We start from the raw sequence: 19,489 nt of genomic DNA on the forward strand, positions 1-19,489 counted from the left end.
TATTCATAATCACTTTAACCATATCTACATGTACATACTACCTCAATCAGCCTGACTAACCGGTGTCTGTATGTAGCCTCGCTACTTTTATAGCCTCGTTACTGTATATAGCCAGTCTTTTTTTTTTTTTACCTACCTGTTGTTCACTTAATACCCTTTTTGCACTATTGGTTAGAGCCTGTAAGTAAGCATTTCACTAAGGTCTACTACACCTGTTGTATTTGGCGCACGTGACAAACTTTGATTTGATTTGAAGTCATTGCTAAGAATAATGAAACTGACTGCAGTTTCTACTGGTCATTGTTTTCAGGCTGTAATGTAAAGTAGAGTCTAGGCTACAATATACCCTGAACAAAAATATAAACACAACATGTGACAATTTCAATGATTTTACTGAGTTTCAGTTCATATAAGGAAATTGGTAAATTGAAATGAATTCAGTAGGCCCTAATCTATGGATTTCACGTGACTGGGCAGGGGCACAGCCATGGGTGGGCCTGAGAGGGCGTAGTGAGGGGGTCAAGTTCAGTGGCTATTGATGATTTGTTCAGCAGTCTTATGGCTTGGGGGAAAAGCTGTTATTAAGAATCCTTTTGGTCCTAGACTTGGAGCTCCGGTACAGCTTGCTGTGCGGTATTAGAGGAAAGTCTTGATTTGGGTGACTAGCGTCTGACGATTGTTTGTGCTTTCCTCTGACATCGCCTATTATATAGGTCCTGGATGGCAGGAAGCTTGTCTTGCCTCCAAACAAACTAAACTTGTTCTTTGCCCGCTTTGAGGATAATACAGTGCCAGTGACGCGGCCCCCTACGAAGGTCTGTGGGCTCTCCTCCGTGTCCGACGTGAGTAAGACATGTAAAGGTTGCCGGCCTAGATGGCATCTCAAGCTGCGTCCTCAGAGCATGCGCAGACCAGCTGGCTGGTGTGTTTATGGACATATTCAATCTTTTCCTATCCCAGTCTGCTGTCCCCACATGCTTCAAGATGGCCACCATTGTTCCTGTTCCCAAGATGGCTAAGATAACTGAACTAAATGACTAAATGACTATCGCCTTGTAGCACTCACTTCTGTCATCATGAAGTGCCTTGAGAGGCAAGTCAAGGATCATATCACCTCCACCTTACTTGTCCCCCAAGACCCACTTCAATTTATTTACTGCCCCAATAGGTCCACAAAAGATGCAATTTCTGCACACCGCACACTGCCCTATCCCATTGGGACAAGAGGAATGCTGTTCGTTGACTAAAGCTCAGCATTCAACACCATAGTACCCTCCAAGCTCATCAAGCTAGAGGCCCCAGGTCTCAACCCCATCCTGTGCAATTGGGACCGCAGTGGAGAAGGTGGAAAGTTTTTTTTTCTTTTTTTTTTTTCTCCCATTCCTCGGCTTACCCATCACGGACAAACTGAAATGGTCCACCCACACATACAGTGTGGTGAAGGCGCAACAGCAGCTCTTCAACCTCAGGAGGCTGAAGAAATGTAGCTTGTTACCTAAAACCCTCAAACTTTTACAGATGCACAATTGAGAGCATCGTGTCGGGCTGCATCACCGCCTGGTATGGCAGCTGCACTGCCCACAACTGCAAGGCTCTCCAGAGGGTGGTGCTGTCTGCACAATGCATCATCGGGGGCAAACTACATGCCCTGTACGACACCTACATCACCCAATGTCACAGGAAGGCCAAAAAGATCAAGGACAACAACTACCTGAGCCACTGCCAGTTCACCCCGCTACCATCCAGAATGGCGAAGTCAGTACAGGTGCATTAACTTCTTGCGTCGAGCCATGCCGGATCCGGTAGCGTAATCATAGCCTCATGCTCAATACCATAACGCAACGTTAACTATTCATGAAAATCGCAAATGAAATGAAATGAATATGCTAGCTCTCAAGCTTAGCCTTTTGTTAACAACACTGTCATCTCAGATTTTCAAAAATATGCTTCTCTACCATAGCAAACTAGCATTTAGCGTTAGCATTAGCATTTAGCAGGCAACATTTTCACAAACATTCAATAAATCATTTACCTTTGAAGAACTTTGGATGTTTTTAATGAGGAGACTCTCAGATAGCAAATGTTCAGTTTTTCCTGAAATATTTTTTGTGCAGGAGAAATCGGTCCGTTTGGTGCATCACGTTTGGCTACCAAAAAAAAAAACGAAAATTCAGTTATCCAAACGCTGAACTTTTTCCCAAATTAACTCTATAATATTGACTGAAATATGGCAAACGTTGTTTAGAACCAATCCTCAATGTGTTTTTCACATAACTCTTCAATGATGTATCGTTCCTGGAAGTATGAGTCTTTTCCTGTATCGCATGGTACAAGGATTGCCACTGGGAATTACGCACCGACTTAGACAAAGGACACCGGATTGCCCCCTGGCAAATGTAGTCTCTTATGGCCAATCTTCCAATGATATGCCTACAAATACGTCACAATGCTGCAGACATCTTGGACAAACGGCAGAGCGCATAAGCTCGTTCACAGCATATTCACAGCCATATAAGGAGACGTTAGTACAACAGAGCGTCAAAAATCCTGCTGATTTCCTGTTTGAAGTTTCATCTTGGATTCGCCTGTAAGATCAGTTCTGGGGTACTCACAGATAATATCTTTGCAGTTTTGAAAACGTCAGTTTTCTTTCCAAAGCTGCCAATTATATGCATAGTCAAGCATCTTTTCGTGACAAAATATTGCGCTTAAAACGGGCACTTTTTTTTATCCAATAATCAAATAGCGCCCCCATAGCTTCAAGAGGTTAAAGCTGCGACTGAGAGACTGAAAAACAGCTTTTAGCTCAAGGCGATCAGACTGTTAAATAGCCATCACTAGTATAGAGACGCTGCTGCCTACATACACACTTGAATTCATTGGCCACTTTAATAAATGGATCACTAGTCACTTCAATAATGCCACTTGAGTAATGCAAGATCTGGAAACATTATTAATCTCATGTATTTACTGTATATTATACCATGTATTGCATCCTGCCTATGCCACTCTGTCATTGCTCATTCATATATTTATATGTACACTACCGTTCAAAAGTTTGGGGGGTCACTTAGAAATGTCCTTGTTTTGAAAGAAAAGCAAATGTTTGTTAATTTAAAAAAATACAATAAATTGATCAGAAATACAATAGTCTAAAGAAGGCCAGTTTTATTGCTTTAACTTCTCTGGGATATGTGGGACGATAAGCGTCCCACCTCGCCAACAGCCAGTGAAATTGCAGGGCTCCAAATTCAAAACAGTAATCTCATAATTAAAATTCCTCAAACATACAAGTATTATACACCATTTTAAAGATAAACTTCCTGTTAATCCAGCCACAGTGTCAGATTTCAAAAAGGCTTTATGTCGAAAGCACACCTTGCGATTATGTTAGGTCAGCTCCTAGCCACAGAGAACCATACAACCAATTTCCAAAGAAGGAGAGGTGTCACAAAAGACGGAAAAAGCGTTTATTAATCACTAACCTTTGATGTTCACCGGATGGCACTCCCAGGACTCCATGTTAGACAATAAATGTGTATTTTGTTCGATAAAGTTGATCTTTATGTCCAAAAAACTTGTTTGAAATTGGTGCATTATGTTCAGAAATGCTTTGTTTCAAACAAACATCTGGTGAAAGTGCAGAGAGCCACATCAAATTACAAAAATACTCATCATAAACATTGATGAAAGATACAAGTGTTAAACATACGGTTAAAGAAACTTCTGCTTAATGCAACCACTGTCAGATTTCAAAAAATCTTTACAGTGAAAGCACACCATACGTTTATGTTAGGTCAGCGCCTAGACATAGAAATATTTTCCAACCAAGGAGATGTGTCACACAAGTCAGAAATAGCGTTATAAATATCCACTTACCTTTGATCTTCATCGGAATGCACTCCCAGGAATCCCAGTTCCACAATAAATGTTTGTTTTGTTCGATAAAGTCAATTTATGTCCAAACACCCCCTTTTTTGTTCGCGCCTTTACTTCACAAATCCAAATGCACAAGGCGCGGGCACGAAGTCTAGACAAAAAGTCAAAGTTCCATTAGTTCGTAGAAACATGTCAAACGATGTGTATATAATCAAACCTTAGCATGTTTTTATCATGAATCTTCAATAATATTCCAACCGGACAATTCCTTTAGAAAGGAAAGGGATTGGAGCTCGCGTGCGAGACTTAGCTAAAGGCTTTCAGCCAGACCCCTGTTTCAAACAGCTCTTATTCGCTCCCCTTTCATAGTGGAAGCCCTAGGAAGTGCAATATGACCCCATAGACAGTATATTGGATAGGCAATCACTTTTTAAACTACAAACCTCAGATTTCCCACTTCCTGGTTGGATTTTTCTCAGGTTTTTGCCTGTCATATGAGTTCTGTTATGCTCACATACATTATGTTAACTGTTTTGGAAACTTCAGTGTTTTCTATCCAATACTAATAATCTGCATATATTAGCAACTGGGTCTGAGTAGCAGGGAGTTTACTCTGGGCACCTTATTCATCGAAGTTAATCAGGACAACAGTTTTTGTGCATAATTGCAAAAGGGTTTTCTAATGATCAAACAGTCTTTTTAAAATGATAAACTTGGATTAGCTAACACAATGTGCCATTGAAACACAGGAGTTGTGATGGTTGATATTGAGCCTCTGTACGCCCAGGTAGATATTCCATTTTAAAAAATCAGCCATTTCCAGCAACAAGTCATGTACAACATTAACAATGTTTACGCTGTAATTCTGATCAATTTGATGTTATTTTGATGGGCAAAAATGTGCTTTTATTTAAAAAACAAGGACATGACACAAACAAGTGACCCCAAACTTTTGAACAGTAGTGTATATATCGTTATTCCTTTACTTAGATTTGTGTGTATTAGGTAGTTGTGTAATTGTTAGATATTGCTGCACTGTCGGAACTAGAAGTGCAAGCATTTCGCTACACTCGCAATAACATCTGTTCACCGTGTGTGTGACCAATTTTTTTTTTTTAAGGTTTGATTTGAAGAATGAAGCTATATACAGGGAGTAGCAGTACCATTTCAATGTGCAGGGGTGTGAGGTGTTTGAGGTAGATATGTACATAAAGGCAGGGTAAAGTGACTAGGCATCAGAATTAGGGTTGGCTATTTTTTCCTCCCTCCTGGATGAGGATCAAAGAGAGCCCCCCCCCCCCTCTCCCACCAGAGAGGAAGGGGAGAGTGGGCTGGTCCTGTGACTTTAACGACTGGTCATAAAGTCTTGGTCATAAATTCAATCTGAACTGCAATATGAAGAAGTCAAACATCCTTTGTGTGTAGAGAGACTCTGCCCCAAAGCTTTAACATCAAAAGGTTGGACATTGAAACAATATTTCTAATGTAAATAATGTGGGGATCTAAACAATAATCATGTCAAATCAGTTTTGTGATATCATTTAGGTCGAAAATGACCCGCCACTGTTTAACAGCGGAGAGAACCCCCTAAATTATATTTTTTCAACTTGAAATTCGATAACTTTCCGTAGAATGACCCCCAACATTAGAAAAAGTGAAACATCGCCTTTGTTCATATTTCCATGAAAGCTGTACACCACCAGGGTACAAAGATTGTCTTAGGGTCATTTTTGACCCGGCAGTTAAAATCATTTACACACAAACACACACACTAAGAAATTGAGATTGTGCTACTGATTGAACTCAGACAAAACTAAAACGTAATTGTGCATGTGCAGCATCTCCCCTCCATAACCCCACACATGACTCAAGTTCACATACAAAATAAAAACAATTTCAGACAAAATAAACATTTTTTGAAAGCATTGTTTACTCATGGGGAATACAGTCAGACTGCAGATGAGTCCCCCAGTTCCCTCTTTGCTGAAGCTGTGAGTGCACGTTTCAGTGCCCAGCAGGTCGTAGTATTGATTTTTTTTTTGTATGTCCAGGAGGAACAAGAGAACAATGATTTAGAAAAGGAGGTATCTGAAGATGGGGGAAGAATAACCCAGAGCATGATGCATTTTCAGATGAAGAAATCTCCCACGCCGAAAGATAAATTTTTGTCAAAGAACAGTAAAATAACATGGTCCTTGTCACCATATAACAACCAGGGCAGGATGACCACAGGACATGCAGTTGCCCAGGACTTAGCCTCAACATTCTACATGTGCATCACATCAGCCATGGAAAAAATAACCCTGGAGATGACCAATTTGGAGGGTTTCTGTAAATATGGAGTCACCTGGAACAGGATGGATGAGATTGACCTGCGTACCTACATATGGCTGCTTATCTTAGTGGGTGTGTATGGGTCCCGAGGTCGAGGCCACATGTAGTCTCTGGGATGCAGAGAGTGGAAGGGCTATTTTTCTGTGCCACGATGCCACTGGAAGTAATAGTAATAATAATCATCATCGTTCCTGGAGCAGCTGGGAAAGTAACCCCACACAGCAGCGTCTGCAGCGCTTGTGAAAGCTGTTCAGGGATTCATCTGCAAAGTCCATGCACACACACTTGCATACTGTCCTACATGTGCTAATTAGAGTTGATTTGTTTTTGTTTTGATCTTATTTTATTATTTTGTTTATACACCTTGTGGGTAGGGGCAATAGTTTACAAAATGGGAGAAGACTAGTATTTTGTAGTTGAATTGCTCATTGTACAGTAAGAATATATCACTGTGAAAAAAAAAGTTAACTTGTTTCCCTTCAATAAAATGCATTCAAAACTTTCTGCACATCTCTGCTACTTTCTTAGGCTATACAAGTGCTATCTCTTGCTAAAAAAATGTATGTTTACACCTATGCAGTACCTTTTTAGAAATAATAAACGTATACTTTAGTAAAGAAAACAATGGGTGTGTTGTAATAAAAATTTGTTGTACACTGATTTAAATGCAGTCTTTCTGCATTGTGAAGAGGGAAAACCCAGATATTCAGAGTTTGTGATGAATGACAGGTTGTTTCTTCACGTAAAATATATTTGAGGTTTAAAATTCAATTTTTAGAGGTTTAGTGAAAGTGGGTCATTTTTACACTTAAGACAAGGGGAGTATACAGAATGTGGAGACAACAGAAGGGTTGGAGAGAGGCAAGCGGAGGACCGGTGCATGCATATTGCGCAAGAGACGGAGGCGGATTGTCTATTTCGGGTGCAATTAGAATAGAATTTAAAATGGCAGCTGCAATAAAATAAAATCTTTACTATTTAAGGTGACCCCTGAAAGCCAGATGGAGATGTGTGAATTACACACGCGTTCGGTCCTTATAGTCATGTAGAAAAGGCTATGCTGCAGCAAATGTAGGGCCATCCTGTCATAAGAAAACAAGTTACCATGACAGATCTACATGCATTTTGAACTGCACTCCGTACTGAGATGGGCTGTATGTCCCCACCCTGCGCGTTGATTGATCATGCAGAGAGAAGGCAGGAGAGTAGCCAGATTTATACATATAATTTAACAATTCCATTTCACATCATGCTGTTCATACAAATAATTTATTATAATTGATTTATCCTGGGAAAAGTGGTTTTGGTATGGTAAATATCAGTCAGGTTCCCGCCATTCAACCCTAAGCAGAATACATGATAAGAGTACGAATAAGGAACGGAGTAGCAGCAGCAGCATATGATGAGTGAATGTTTGTGTACAGTCGTGGCCATAAGTTTTGAATGACACAAATATGAATTATCAGTCTGCTGCCTCAGTTTGTATAATGTCAATTTGCATATACTCCAGAATGTTGTGTAGAGATCAGATGAGTTACAATTAATTGCAAGGTCCCCCTTTGTCATGGAAATTAACTGACTCCCAAATAAAAATTTCCATTGCATTTCACCCTGCCACAGGACCAGCTGACATGTCAGTGATTCTTTCGTTAACACAGGTGTGAGTGTTGACAAGGACAAGGCTGGAGATCACTCTGTCATGCCGATTGAGTTCGAATAACTGACTGGAAGCTTCAAAGGGAGGGGGGTGCTTGGAATCATTGTTCTTCCTCTGTCGACCATGGTTACCTGCAAGGAAAAACGTGCAGTCAACATTGCTTTGCACAAAAAGGGCTTCACAGGCAAGGACATTGCTGCCAGTAAGATTGCACCTATATCAACCATTTATCGGATCATCAAGAACTTCAAGGAGAGCGGTTCAATTGTTGTTAAGAAGGCTTCAGGGCACCCAGGAAAGTCCAGCAAGCGCCAGGACTGTCTTCTAAAGTTGATTCAGCTGCAGAATTGGGGCACCACCAGTACAGATCTTGCTCAGGAATGGCAGCAGGCAGGTGTGAGTGCATCTGCACGCACAGTGAGGCGAAGACTTTTGGAGGATGGCCTGGTGTCAAGAAGGGCAGCAAAGAAGCCACTTCTCTTCAGGAAAAACATCAGGGACAGACTGATATTCTGCAAAAGGTACAGGGATTGGACTGCTGAGGACTGGGGGAAAGCTTGAAAAAGCTTGTCCGGAGAAGACGAGGAGAGCGATACCATCGGTCCTGTGTCATGCCAACAGTAACGCATCCTGAGACCATGTGTGGGGTTGCTTCTCAGCCAAGGGAGTGGGCTCACTCACAATTTTGCCTAAGATCAGAGCCATGAATAAAGAATGGTACCAACACATCCTCTGAGAGCAACTTCTCCCAACCATCCAGGAACAGTTTGGTGACTAACAATTCCTTTTCCAGCATGATAGAGCTCCTTGCCATAAGGCAAAGTGATAACTAAGTAGCTCGGGGAACAAAACATCAATAGTTTGGGTCCAGGGTCAGGAAACTCCCCAGACTTTAATCCCATTGAGAACTTGTGGTCAATCCTCAAGAGGCGGGTGGACAAACACAAACCCACAAATTCTGACAAACTCCAGGCATTGATTATGCAAGAACGGGCTGCCATCAGTCAGGATGTGGCCCAGAAGTTAATTGACAGCATGCCAGGGCGGATTGCAAAGGTCTTGAAAAAGAAGGGTCAACACTGCAAATATTGACTCTTTGCATCAACTTCATGTAATTGTCAATAAAAGTCTTTGACACTTATGAAATGCTTGTAATTATACTTCAGTATTCCATAGTAACGTCTGACAAAAATATCTAAAGACACTGAAGCAGCAAACTTTGTGGAAAATAATATTTGCGTCATTCTCAAATTTTGGCCACGACTGTATATGTGTGTGTATAAATATTACTACCAGTCAAAAGTTTGGGGTCACTTAGAAATGTCCTTGTTTTTGCAAGAGAAGCACATTTTTGCCAATTAAAATAACATCAAATTGATCAGAAATAAAGTGTAGACAAGTTGTAAATGACTATTGTAGCTGGAAACGGCAGATAATTTTAAAAATAATAATGGAATATCTACATAGGTGTACAAAGGCCCATTATCAGCAACCACCAGTCCTGTGTTCCAATGGCACGTTTTGTTAGCTAATCCCAGTTTATAATTTTAAAAGGTGAATTGATCATTAGAAAACCCCTTTTCAATTATGTTAGCACAGCTGAAAGCTGGTGTGGTGCTGATTTAAATATGCAATACAACTGGCCTTCTTTTGACTAGTTGAGTATCTGGAGCATCAGCATTTGTGGGTTAGATTACAGGCTCAAAATGGCCAAAACCAAACAACTTTCTTCTGAAACTCATTAGTCTATTCTTGTTCTGAGAAATGAAAGTAATTCCATGCGAGAAATTGCCAATAACCTGAAGATCTTGTTCAAAGCTGTGTACTACTCCCTTAACATAACAGTGCAAACTGACTCTTAACCAGAATAGAAAGAGAGGGCCCTGTGCACAACTGAGCAAGAGGACAAGTACATTAGTGGATCTAGTTTGAGAAACAGACACCTCACAAGTCCTCAACTGGCAGCTTCATTAAACAGTACCTGCAAAACACCAGTCTCAATGTCAACAGTGAAGAGGCGACTCCGGGATGCTGGCCTTCTAGGCGGAGTTCCTCTGTCCAGTGTCTGTCATCTTTTCTTTTTATTGGCCAGTCTGAGATATGGCTTTTTCGTTGCAACTCTGCCTAGAAGGCCAGCATCTTGGTGTTTTGTGGGTGCCATTTATTGAAGCTGCCAGTTAAGGACTTGTGCGGTGTCTGTTTCTCTTACTAGACACTAGTACCTGTCCTCTTGCTCAATTGCAAAATGGTTTTCATTACTTTTCCTCTTTCTCAATTGCAAAATGGTTTTCTAATGATCAATTAGCCTTTTAAAATTATGAACTTGGATTTTGTTGTTGCTGTGTGTGTGTATATATATATTTCGTGTGTTTATTTATGCTTGAGTGTGCATATTCAGTGCAAGATAGGGTCAATGCAATGTAACTATTTAGCAGTCTTATGGCTCAATCGTGGGGCGTGTTGGTGCGAGGCTACAATTCATTGCTCGATTTTGTTGTTGCTGTGTACAGAGCACCAAATCGCTCAATCTCCTTTTTTCCTCCCTCTCTCTCTCTCTCTCTCTCTCTCTCTCTCTCTCTCTCTCTCTCTCTCTCTCTCTCTCTCTCTCTCTCTCTCTCTCTCTCTCTCTCTCTCTCTCTCTCTCTCTCTCTCTCTCTCTCCCCAGGCTGTTCATCTAAGTCGTTCAAGCTGTACTCCCCCAAGGAGCCCGGCCCTAACGGCAGTGCCTTCCCCCCCTTCCACCCCGGCACCATGCTGGACAGAGACGTGGGGTAGGACACACACAACTTCCACTTAGCTCATACTGTTAGTACTGTAGGTTGGTACTATTAGTACCTATATAATTATTATAATACATTTTCACTCTCGCCTGCAGGCCAACACCAATGTACCCCCCGTCATACCTAGAGCCTGGCATAGGGTGAGTACACCGACTGAGCATACATCACAGATTCAACCCTCACCCCTCAGGCCTCCAAAATGTGTTGGAGAAAAACTTTCAACCGGAAAATAAAGTTGTGTACTGACCCTGCTCTGTCCTGTTGCAGGAGACCTACACCATACGGCAACCAGACAGACTACAGGATATTTGAGCTCAACAAGCGGCTACAGAACTGGACAGAGGTGAAAGCCCAACACACACACACAAACTCAATTATTCCGGTTGTCAGTCTTACTGTGCTCTTGTAAGACTCTGACAACTTGTGATGGCAGATTTATTCATTTATTGTGTGTTGTAGGACTGTGACAATCTCTGGTGGGATGCCTTCACCACAGAGTTCTTTGAAGATGATGCCATGCTGACCATCACCTTTTGTCTGGAGGACGGGCCCAAACGATACAGTAAGACACTTAGACTTTCAGGGAGGCTTTAAAATGGGATCTTATAGATTTCACCCTGTTACACATTATGGTTACCGTCTTTATTTTCCACAAGAATATTAGGGCCAAGTGAAGAGAAAAAAATATGAATGGTGATTGGTGAGGGTATTGTGTGTGGGGAATATTAAAAAAATCATATTTGGAATAAAGTCAAAATACAAATTCATGAATAAAGTTGCAATATTTGGAGAATTAAGTCACTGTCTCCAGAATAAAGTATTTATTTAATAGGCTACAGCAGGATATTCTTCTCAGCCATAATCACACTGACATGAGACTGCTGGGATTAGCTGGTACACAAGTGTATGGGAATACATATCAGGAACTCTCATTCTTCACCCCTCGCCATGTCAAGTATCAAACCTGCACAAGGCAAGTGTCACTCTTCCTCACCCCTGCATTAGTCAAGCCTCACTTCTCCTTCTCACCCTTGCACTCATTTGTTCACAATGAGCTTTTACATTGGCCCCAAAAATATGGTAAGAGCTGACAACACATGGAGGTATAATATTTGGAAAATGTAGCTGGCAATTAAGAAATACCATAATTTGCTATGATTAAACTGATTTCCATTACAAAGTTACTAGGGAAAATTTAAATGTAGTACGGAAGCAATCTTTCACCATTCAGTCAAGCCTGAATTCAAGCAATAAGACAGTTTAAATTATTTTGTATTATAACTCCCGTCCAAATGTTGTGAATTATATATATATATTCATGTCATAGTCACCAACTCCCATTACTCTCAAGTTACTTCAACCAGTGAATGCTAGTGATGTTTAGCTATGCAAGCTATTCTACCAGTCTGTCACCGATGTATGTTGTATTGGACATTTCAAACATTCCCAGCTAATGAGAAAACAGTCATGGTATTTAATTGAAGAGAATGAAGAAGATTTAACAAGGCAACCTTGAGGCTAATTTGTATGTGCGCCGACGGCAGATTGAGGGATCTTTACACCCCTACCCCAGTAGAGGGGCGTGGCCACTGAAACGTAATTCCGTGAGGGACTATGTAAACACAACCTATTACAATCTTAGAATTCTGGTACACCACCATAGCTTAATACAGCTAAATAACATGGGTTGGTTTAATCAATTAAAGAATTTCATGCCCATTTCAAACATTTCCTAAATGTAAGCAAATTAATTGGGAATTACTAATTGATCCTGCTATGTAACTAGACCTACCCTATTTAGTTTTTGTGGATAGCTATCCTGTAAATAAGTTCATAGCTAGCTAGCAAGTGAAGGACTCTAGTTTGTGTATGTAAACATAATTCCCCAAGCTATTCTTGCTAGTACCTTTTGAAATAAATATATCACCATGATGCTAAATGATCATTCCTAGCTGGCTGTTTAAATGTACATGTATTTCGGCCAATAGTCATAGTCATTGTAGTTTTAAAAGAATGTGGTGTAATGCAAGGGTGAGAACTGAGAACTTATACCTGACCAATGCAGGGGTGAGGATTGAGAAGGTGGGGTGATGCTTAACTAGTGCAGGGCTGATACTTGACTAGGGGAGGGGTGAGGTCTGAGGAGGAGGAATGATGAAATTCCTAATACACTGTATATATAAAAGTATGTGGACACCCCTTCAAATTGGTGGATTTGTCTATTTCACACTTGTTGCCGACAGGTGTATAAAACTGAGCACACAGCCACAAGGTCCTAATACTTATAATAATATTATGTGCTAAAAGAGTAAGGATATCCTCGTTTCTAAAGCCAATTCCAAATTATAATTTAACCGAATGATATATATAAACCCTGGATTGCTGATGCTATGTGTTGGCTATTGAGAGGCTTTGAAGCCACTTGTCGGCCATACTGGCCCTCCCCAGTAGGATCAGTCTTCCATAGGAATGAATGGGTTTCTACAGTGTTTCAATTAAATGTTTCAAGGACAAAATTACATGTATTTAAAATAAAAAAGTGGGGACAGTAACATTAGTAATAAAAAAAAGACACCGTAAGGAAAATTGTAATGCTTTTATGTTTAGCTTACATAATATAACTAACATGTATTAAATATATTTCTATAGGTTCCAAATTATAATTTTTTTCCCCAATGGTGGGTGAGTTCCAAGATGGAGGCACGGTTGCTTCAACACCCCCTGTGAGTCATGTTGTGTGTGTATATAAATCATTGGTTTCACCAGGTCATCTAACTCAGGCATTTCAACGGTGCACAGCAACAGGGAGGCATGCAATTAACCAAATCCCCTCTTTAATCTTGAAATATAACTGCCACTTTATTCTCAATGTTTACTTTTTTCTCGAAATGAAATTCCGAGTTCTAAATATTTGACTTTATTTTCAACTTTAATATTTTATCTATGCAAAAATACTTATGGTAGTACAAATGATGGTCCTTCTGTAGCTCAGTTGGTAGAGCATGGCGCTTCTAACGCCAGGGTAGTGGGTTCGATCCCCGGGACCACCCATACGTAGAATGTATGCACACATGACTGTAAGTCGCTTTGGATAAAAGCATCTGCTAAATGGCATATATTATTACAAAACATTTTTTTTTCACTCTTCACTTATCCCTAATACTTGTCCGTAGTATTTTATACAAAGGAATGTCATTAAATTATTCTTCTCCTTAGCTATCGGCCGGACATTGATCCCACGGTACTTCCGAAGTATCTTTGAAGGGGGCGCCACTGAGCTGTTCTACACATTGAAACACCCTAAAGAGTCATTCCACAGTAACTTTGTGTCTCTAGACTGTGACCAGTGCACCATGGTTACACAGAACGGCAAGCCCATGTTCACACAGGTACGTAAAATACACTTTCTCGTCCATTTGAACATACAGACCTTTGTACACATTTCGTTCTCCATTTGCAAATACACATTCCATTCTCCATTTGCAAGCACACATTTAACTCTCAATTGCAAATATACATTGTGTTCTGCATTTCCAAATCCTCAAATGTCCCATCGACAGTTCCACAACTCAACAAATCCAAACACTAATTTCAGCGCCCCCCCCCCCCCACACACACACACAAACAATGCTTTATTTTTTCCTCTCTCTCATCCTTTGTGTTTGACCTTTAACTTCTGTCCCCTCTAGGTGTGTGTGGAGGGTCGTTTATACCTGGAGTTCATGTTTGACGACATGATGAGGATCAAGACATGGCACTTTAGTATCAGACAACACAGAGAGGTCCTGCCTCGTAGCATACTAGCTATGCACGTGAGTCACACTTTAAATACTTTATTTGAATCCACAAATCACATTACAATCCAAAACAATTAATTTACATGTCAATGATCATTCACAATTTAAACATTTGTGAAACAGTTATTGATTGATGCCGGTTTTACTGACCACCATTCAGTCATTGCTTCCCTGCTCTCCTCCCCCTCTTCCAAGGTGCAGGACCCTCAGATGCTGGACCAGCTGGCCAAAAACATCACAAGATGTGGTCTGTCCAACTCCACACTCAACTACCTTAGGGTAAGTCACCCCCAGTTTGTGCTTGAAGTAGAATGAAAAAGGAAGTTGTACGCACTTTAATTTGACCATACCGGGGTTCCTACCGAGCTGGAATTCTATTAGAGGTGCTGAAGTATTGGCAGTCTGACTGTCAATGTCTTTCTCTTTCCTCTAGCTGTGTGTGATCTTGGAGCCGATGCAGGAGTTGATGTCCAGACACAAGACCTACAGTCTGAGTCCCAGAGACTGTCTCAAGACCTGTCTCTTCCAAAAGTGGCAACGCATGGTGGCCCCACCAGGTAAACATACAGTCATCACACACTCTGTATACAGACAACACACTTTTATATGGTGAACCAAACTTGGGTGATGGGTAACCTGATCAAGACACACACCCACACACTGCAGATCTCAGTAACACCTCTCCCCTCTCTTTATATCCAGCTGAGCCGGCCAGACAAGCGCCCAACAAGCGGAGGAAAAGGAAGATGTCTGGTGGAAGCAACATGAGCGCTGGAGGAGGAAACAACAACAACAGCAAGAAGAAGAGTCCTGCTAACAACTTCCCCCTCTCCACACAGGTACCTGTAAGCATCCCATCTACATGACCTTGTGGGGAGCGGGGAACGATAGGGGTTTGGAGCGGGGAACGATAGGTGTTTGGAGGTGGGGTGGGGATAGAGTGACGGGGTGGGGTTGGGACAGGTAACATGGGAGTGTGGGGCCAGGAAAGATGGGGATGGGGGCTGGTATGATAAGGATATGAGTTCAAGGCAGGGTTGTTTGGGATAGGGGAATGCTGGATAGGGGTTGAGCGGAGGAAGGGTGGAGGTGGGGCTTTTGGTCTTAAAATCAGAGTGGGGAAAGTCGGCTACAGGTATTGGGGGATAGTGCAAGTGTATATTATGCTTATTATACCAAAGACTCCCTGTCTGACGTGAGCCAGTGCTGGGCAGTACCTGGTCCTCTGGGGCCGCACTCTCATTCAGTAGGTAGACATTACCCCTTACCGCTGGCCCAGGATCAGATACAATATCATCCCTCTAACTATTAAAGTTAGGAGTGAAGATATGCCATTCTGATCGTATATTGTGGTTAGGGATAGCGTCTACCTGGAGCGGGTGAGACATGCCGCTCAATCTGCTTTGTCGTCCTACAACCTTAAAAGCCACATCTACCTGAGCCTATCAAAACATAGAATTTACAGGCAGCTGAGCAGCTATTGATTGAGTGAGCCAATGAGACCCGAGGTGGAATGAAAACCCCCATGATGCAGCACTCAAGGATTAGGGCTGCCCACCGCTGACCAACAGGGAAGGGCGATATTACCCAAATCCCTGGAACAGAGACCGGCATTGGGCCTGTTGTAGATGTTGTTGATTATTTGGGCTGGGTGCCTGAAACCCAGAGTTATGTCTGATTGTAAGTGGGGTGAGCATGGATGGACAGTCACTGAAACATGAATTATCCTTATTTTCAGAGGTCCCAAAAAGCTTTACTTTAAAATGTCCATATAATTTTAGGCCTTCAAGGAACTAAAGGATATGTAAAATATTAATCAATAAAACACTTTATATCCCATAAGTCTCATCTAGCCCAAAACTCACCATTACGAGTAACAACGGTAGTCCCAGCCCCATCCATCCCATTTTCTAAGTCCTTTGGGATCGTCCATGCTCGGTTCTCCCCCATGGTTGTGGGGATAATGTTCCGGCGCTTGCTGTCCCTCTCTAGGACGTGATGATGGTGGGCGAGCCCACTCTGATGGGAGGGGAGTTTGGAGACGAGGATGAGCGTCTGATCACGCGGCTGGAGAATGGCCAGTTCGACACGGCCAATGGAGGGGGGGGCCTGGAGGACGAGGACAGTTTCGGCAGCTCCCCTGCCCTGGGGGGTGCAAACTCACCCTGGAACAACAACAAGACCCCCAACAGCCAGGACAGCAAGAACAACGACTCTCAGTCCTCACAGTAGAGCCACAACCATAAACCCTAACTCAGCACCCAGATACGCAACTCATTTACCTGTAGAATGAATTGCTACTCATGCTCTCTCTCTCGCACATGCTCAGTGGTATTCAACCCCGGCCCTCTTCTCCTGGCTCCCCTCGCTTATCAGCGCTAGGCCTGACTCTGCTCTTTTAGTGTCTGTGCTTACCGGTCAGAGTGTTTGAGTCAGAGCTGGATTCTGCCTTTTATGATCACAGTGCTAGCCATCACGGCCATATTGGCGGGTTCTTGTTCCAACCTCGGGTCTCTGGGTGTGTTGCCTTGACAACGTACCTCTGTTTCTGTTTTGCTCACCTCACAGGGAAGGAATACCTAGCTTTATTTATTATCTCTTAGATTTAGCAGAATAAAAAGTATTGTGTGCACTACAGAATAAATCCAACGTTCAGTTTTTAAAAACGAAATTATTTGTTTTGTAGGACCTGGTTGGAACAAAAACCTGTACACTGCCGGAGCTTGAGGACCGGAGTTGAGAACCACTACGCTAAACCTTAAACACACAACACACACACAAGCAACACATACACACATGCAAATCTCATACACACACAAGGGTACTGGAGAGCGGTCCTACTTCCCCACCTGGACCAGAGCGCCTGGCCATACAGAAGTGGGTTTCAATGTTCTATGTTTTTAATTTGATTTCAATTTTTTATTTTTATATCAATTTCTAAAAATGAAACAGACAAGCAAAAACAAAGTAAAAAAAAAACACCCCTGAATATTCTTTGCACTTTTTTTCCACTAACTTCAATCTATTTTTCTTATGAATTGATGGTGTTTTGTTCTTTTTTATTATGGCTTATATGAAGAAATTGTAAAGATTCAGAAACCTGTGACTGGAGAGGAGAATCAACGGTATATAACTGTATAATTATTACTGTTAGATCATTTGTATTATTGTGATTGATTACTACTTCTATGTAATATTGTGTTGTCTATGTCTGAATCAGTATGTAGCCTGTCAGTGTCCGATATGGTTATAACGAAGCCCAGTGTTTCTGATCTGAAGGGAAAGGCCACCTCTTTAGTGTTCAAGGCTGTGCCTTTAATGGCACCTATTCCCCATGTAGTGAACTATTTTTGACAAGGACCTATAGGGCTATGGGCAAACGTAGTGCACTTAGAGGATAGGGTTGCATCCCAAGTGGCACCCTATCCTCTGTCTACTTATCTGCTCAGTACCTTGCGTCCACACCTCAGACGAGGTTTGTTTCTCTCCGATTTGCTACTTGAAACATTTGAAGACAATTTTGACAAGGCATTGTAAGATTTAAGATAAACATTTTGTGTTGTTTTCCCAAACATTTTATCACAATTTTTGAAAGCTAAACTTTGCAAGACCTTTTTGAACATCGATCCCCAACATACTATTGGTTTGTATTAAGAATAATTTTGTGGGCTCCCCCCCCCTCATGTTTTATGTGTCTTTGTGCTTGTATATTTAAAGGTAGTTCCTGTATAATTGTAATTTAATGTATTCTGCCTTAGGGTGTTGATCTAATGCATCTCTCTAAAGTAAAGATACAAAAATACAATCATTTTTGAACCGTTTGGAAAATACATTCAATGAGCTTGGCTATGAATTTGGGTTCAACATACAATTTATTGATTTTTTTATGTCAATGGAGCCTGTCTGGCTTAAATTCACAAGATCATGTACAATGTCCATGTCTTTGCCTCCAATGTCAGATGTTGGTGGGCTGCTCTGGCTTTGTCATCTAAATTATACTTTACCTTGTCAATAACCCACACCAATGTCACTATCAACATTCAGATGTATGAGAAGAGTAAAAAAAGGGCAATAATTTCAAATGGTGTAGCATATGTTTCTCATAGTTATTTTCACATGATTTTCAGTCAAGTCAATACAGTGATGAACGAATCCTCTGTTTTCTCTGTGCATAGTTGGTGTAGATACTAAGTTTCACCACAAGGGGTCTTTCCTGAGCTCCATGACAAGTTGAGCAGCCCCCCAAGTCCACACGACCAACCCTCTCAAGCTCTCTAAATCCACCCAGACTTAACTGTATAATGTTTGACTATCCAATCATGTTTTCGAACATCCCTATCTTCTGGTCCAGCACTTCTGCAGTGACTAAATAGAAAACTGAGGGCACGCCTCAAATCACACCCTTTTCCCTAAATAGGGCATCACCGTCTGTGGTGTACTTAACTCAGCAAAAAAAGAAATGTCCTCTCACTGTCAACTGTGTTTATTTTCAGCAAACTTAACATCTGTAAATATTTGTATGAACATAAGATTCAACAACTGAGACATAAACGGAACAAGTTCCACAGACATGTGACTAACAGAAATTGAATAATGTGTCCCTGGACAAGGGGGGGGGGGGAAATCAAATGTAAGTCAGTATCTGGTGTGGCCAGCAGCTGCATTAAGTACTGCAGTGCATCTCCTTCCACCAAGGCACCTGCAAGTTCCTGGACATTCCTGGGGAGAATGGCCCTTGCCCTCACCCTCCGATCCAATAGGTCCCAGACGTGCTCAATGGGATTCAGATCTGGGTTCTTCGCTGGCCATGGCAGAACACTGACATTCTGGTCTTGCAGGAAATCACGCACAGAACGAGCAGTATGGCTGGTGGCATTGTTATGCTGGAGGGTCATGTCAGCATGAGCCTGCAGGAAGGGTACCACATGAGGGAGGAGGATGTCTTCCCTTTAACGCACAGCAATGACAACAAGCTCAGTCCGATGATGCTGTGACACACCGCCCCAGACCATGATGGACCCTCCACCTCCAAGACGATCCTG

At 41.7% G+C, this 19,489-nt stretch overlaps 1 protein-coding gene across 6 annotated transcripts in view; it reads left to right on the forward strand.

The window, feature by feature from the left end:
• The window catches only part of LOC124038092 (LIM domain-binding protein 1-like), a 41,865-nt gene extending 23,336 nt beyond the window's left edge, over window positions 1-18,529 (forward strand). For 2 of the 6 annotated variants that reach the window (XM_046353541.1, XM_046353544.1), the window contains 10 exons: window positions 10,536-10,641; window positions 10,746-10,790; window positions 10,918-10,993; window positions 11,110-11,212; window positions 13,867-14,039; window positions 14,340-14,462; window positions 14,643-14,726; window positions 14,881-15,004; window positions 15,150-15,292; window positions 16,440-18,529. In XM_046353541.1, coding sequence (XP_046209497.1) covers window positions 10,536-10,641; window positions 10,746-10,790; window positions 10,918-10,993; window positions 11,110-11,212; window positions 13,867-14,039; window positions 14,340-14,462; window positions 14,643-14,726; window positions 14,881-15,004; window positions 15,150-15,292; window positions 16,440-16,679 — 1,217 coding nt within the window. In that variant the 3' untranslated portion in view covers window positions 16,680-18,529. The remainder of the gene's footprint in view (window positions 1-10,535; window positions 10,642-10,745; window positions 10,791-10,917; window positions 10,994-11,109; window positions 11,213-13,866; window positions 14,040-14,339; window positions 14,463-14,642; window positions 14,727-14,880; window positions 15,005-15,149; window positions 15,293-16,439) is intronic. The other 4 variants (XM_046353543.1, XM_046353542.1, XM_046353545.1 and 1 more) reach the window with 4 other exon arrangements.
• Window positions 18,530-19,489: the final 960 nt, after the last annotated feature.

The sequence above is a fragment of the Oncorhynchus gorbuscha genome, linkage group LG06 (assembly GCF_021184085.1).
Source record: "Oncorhynchus gorbuscha isolate QuinsamMale2020 ecotype Even-year linkage group LG06, OgorEven_v1.0, whole genome shotgun sequence".
NCBI lineage: Eukaryota > Metazoa > Chordata > Actinopteri > Salmoniformes > Salmonidae > Oncorhynchus > Oncorhynchus gorbuscha.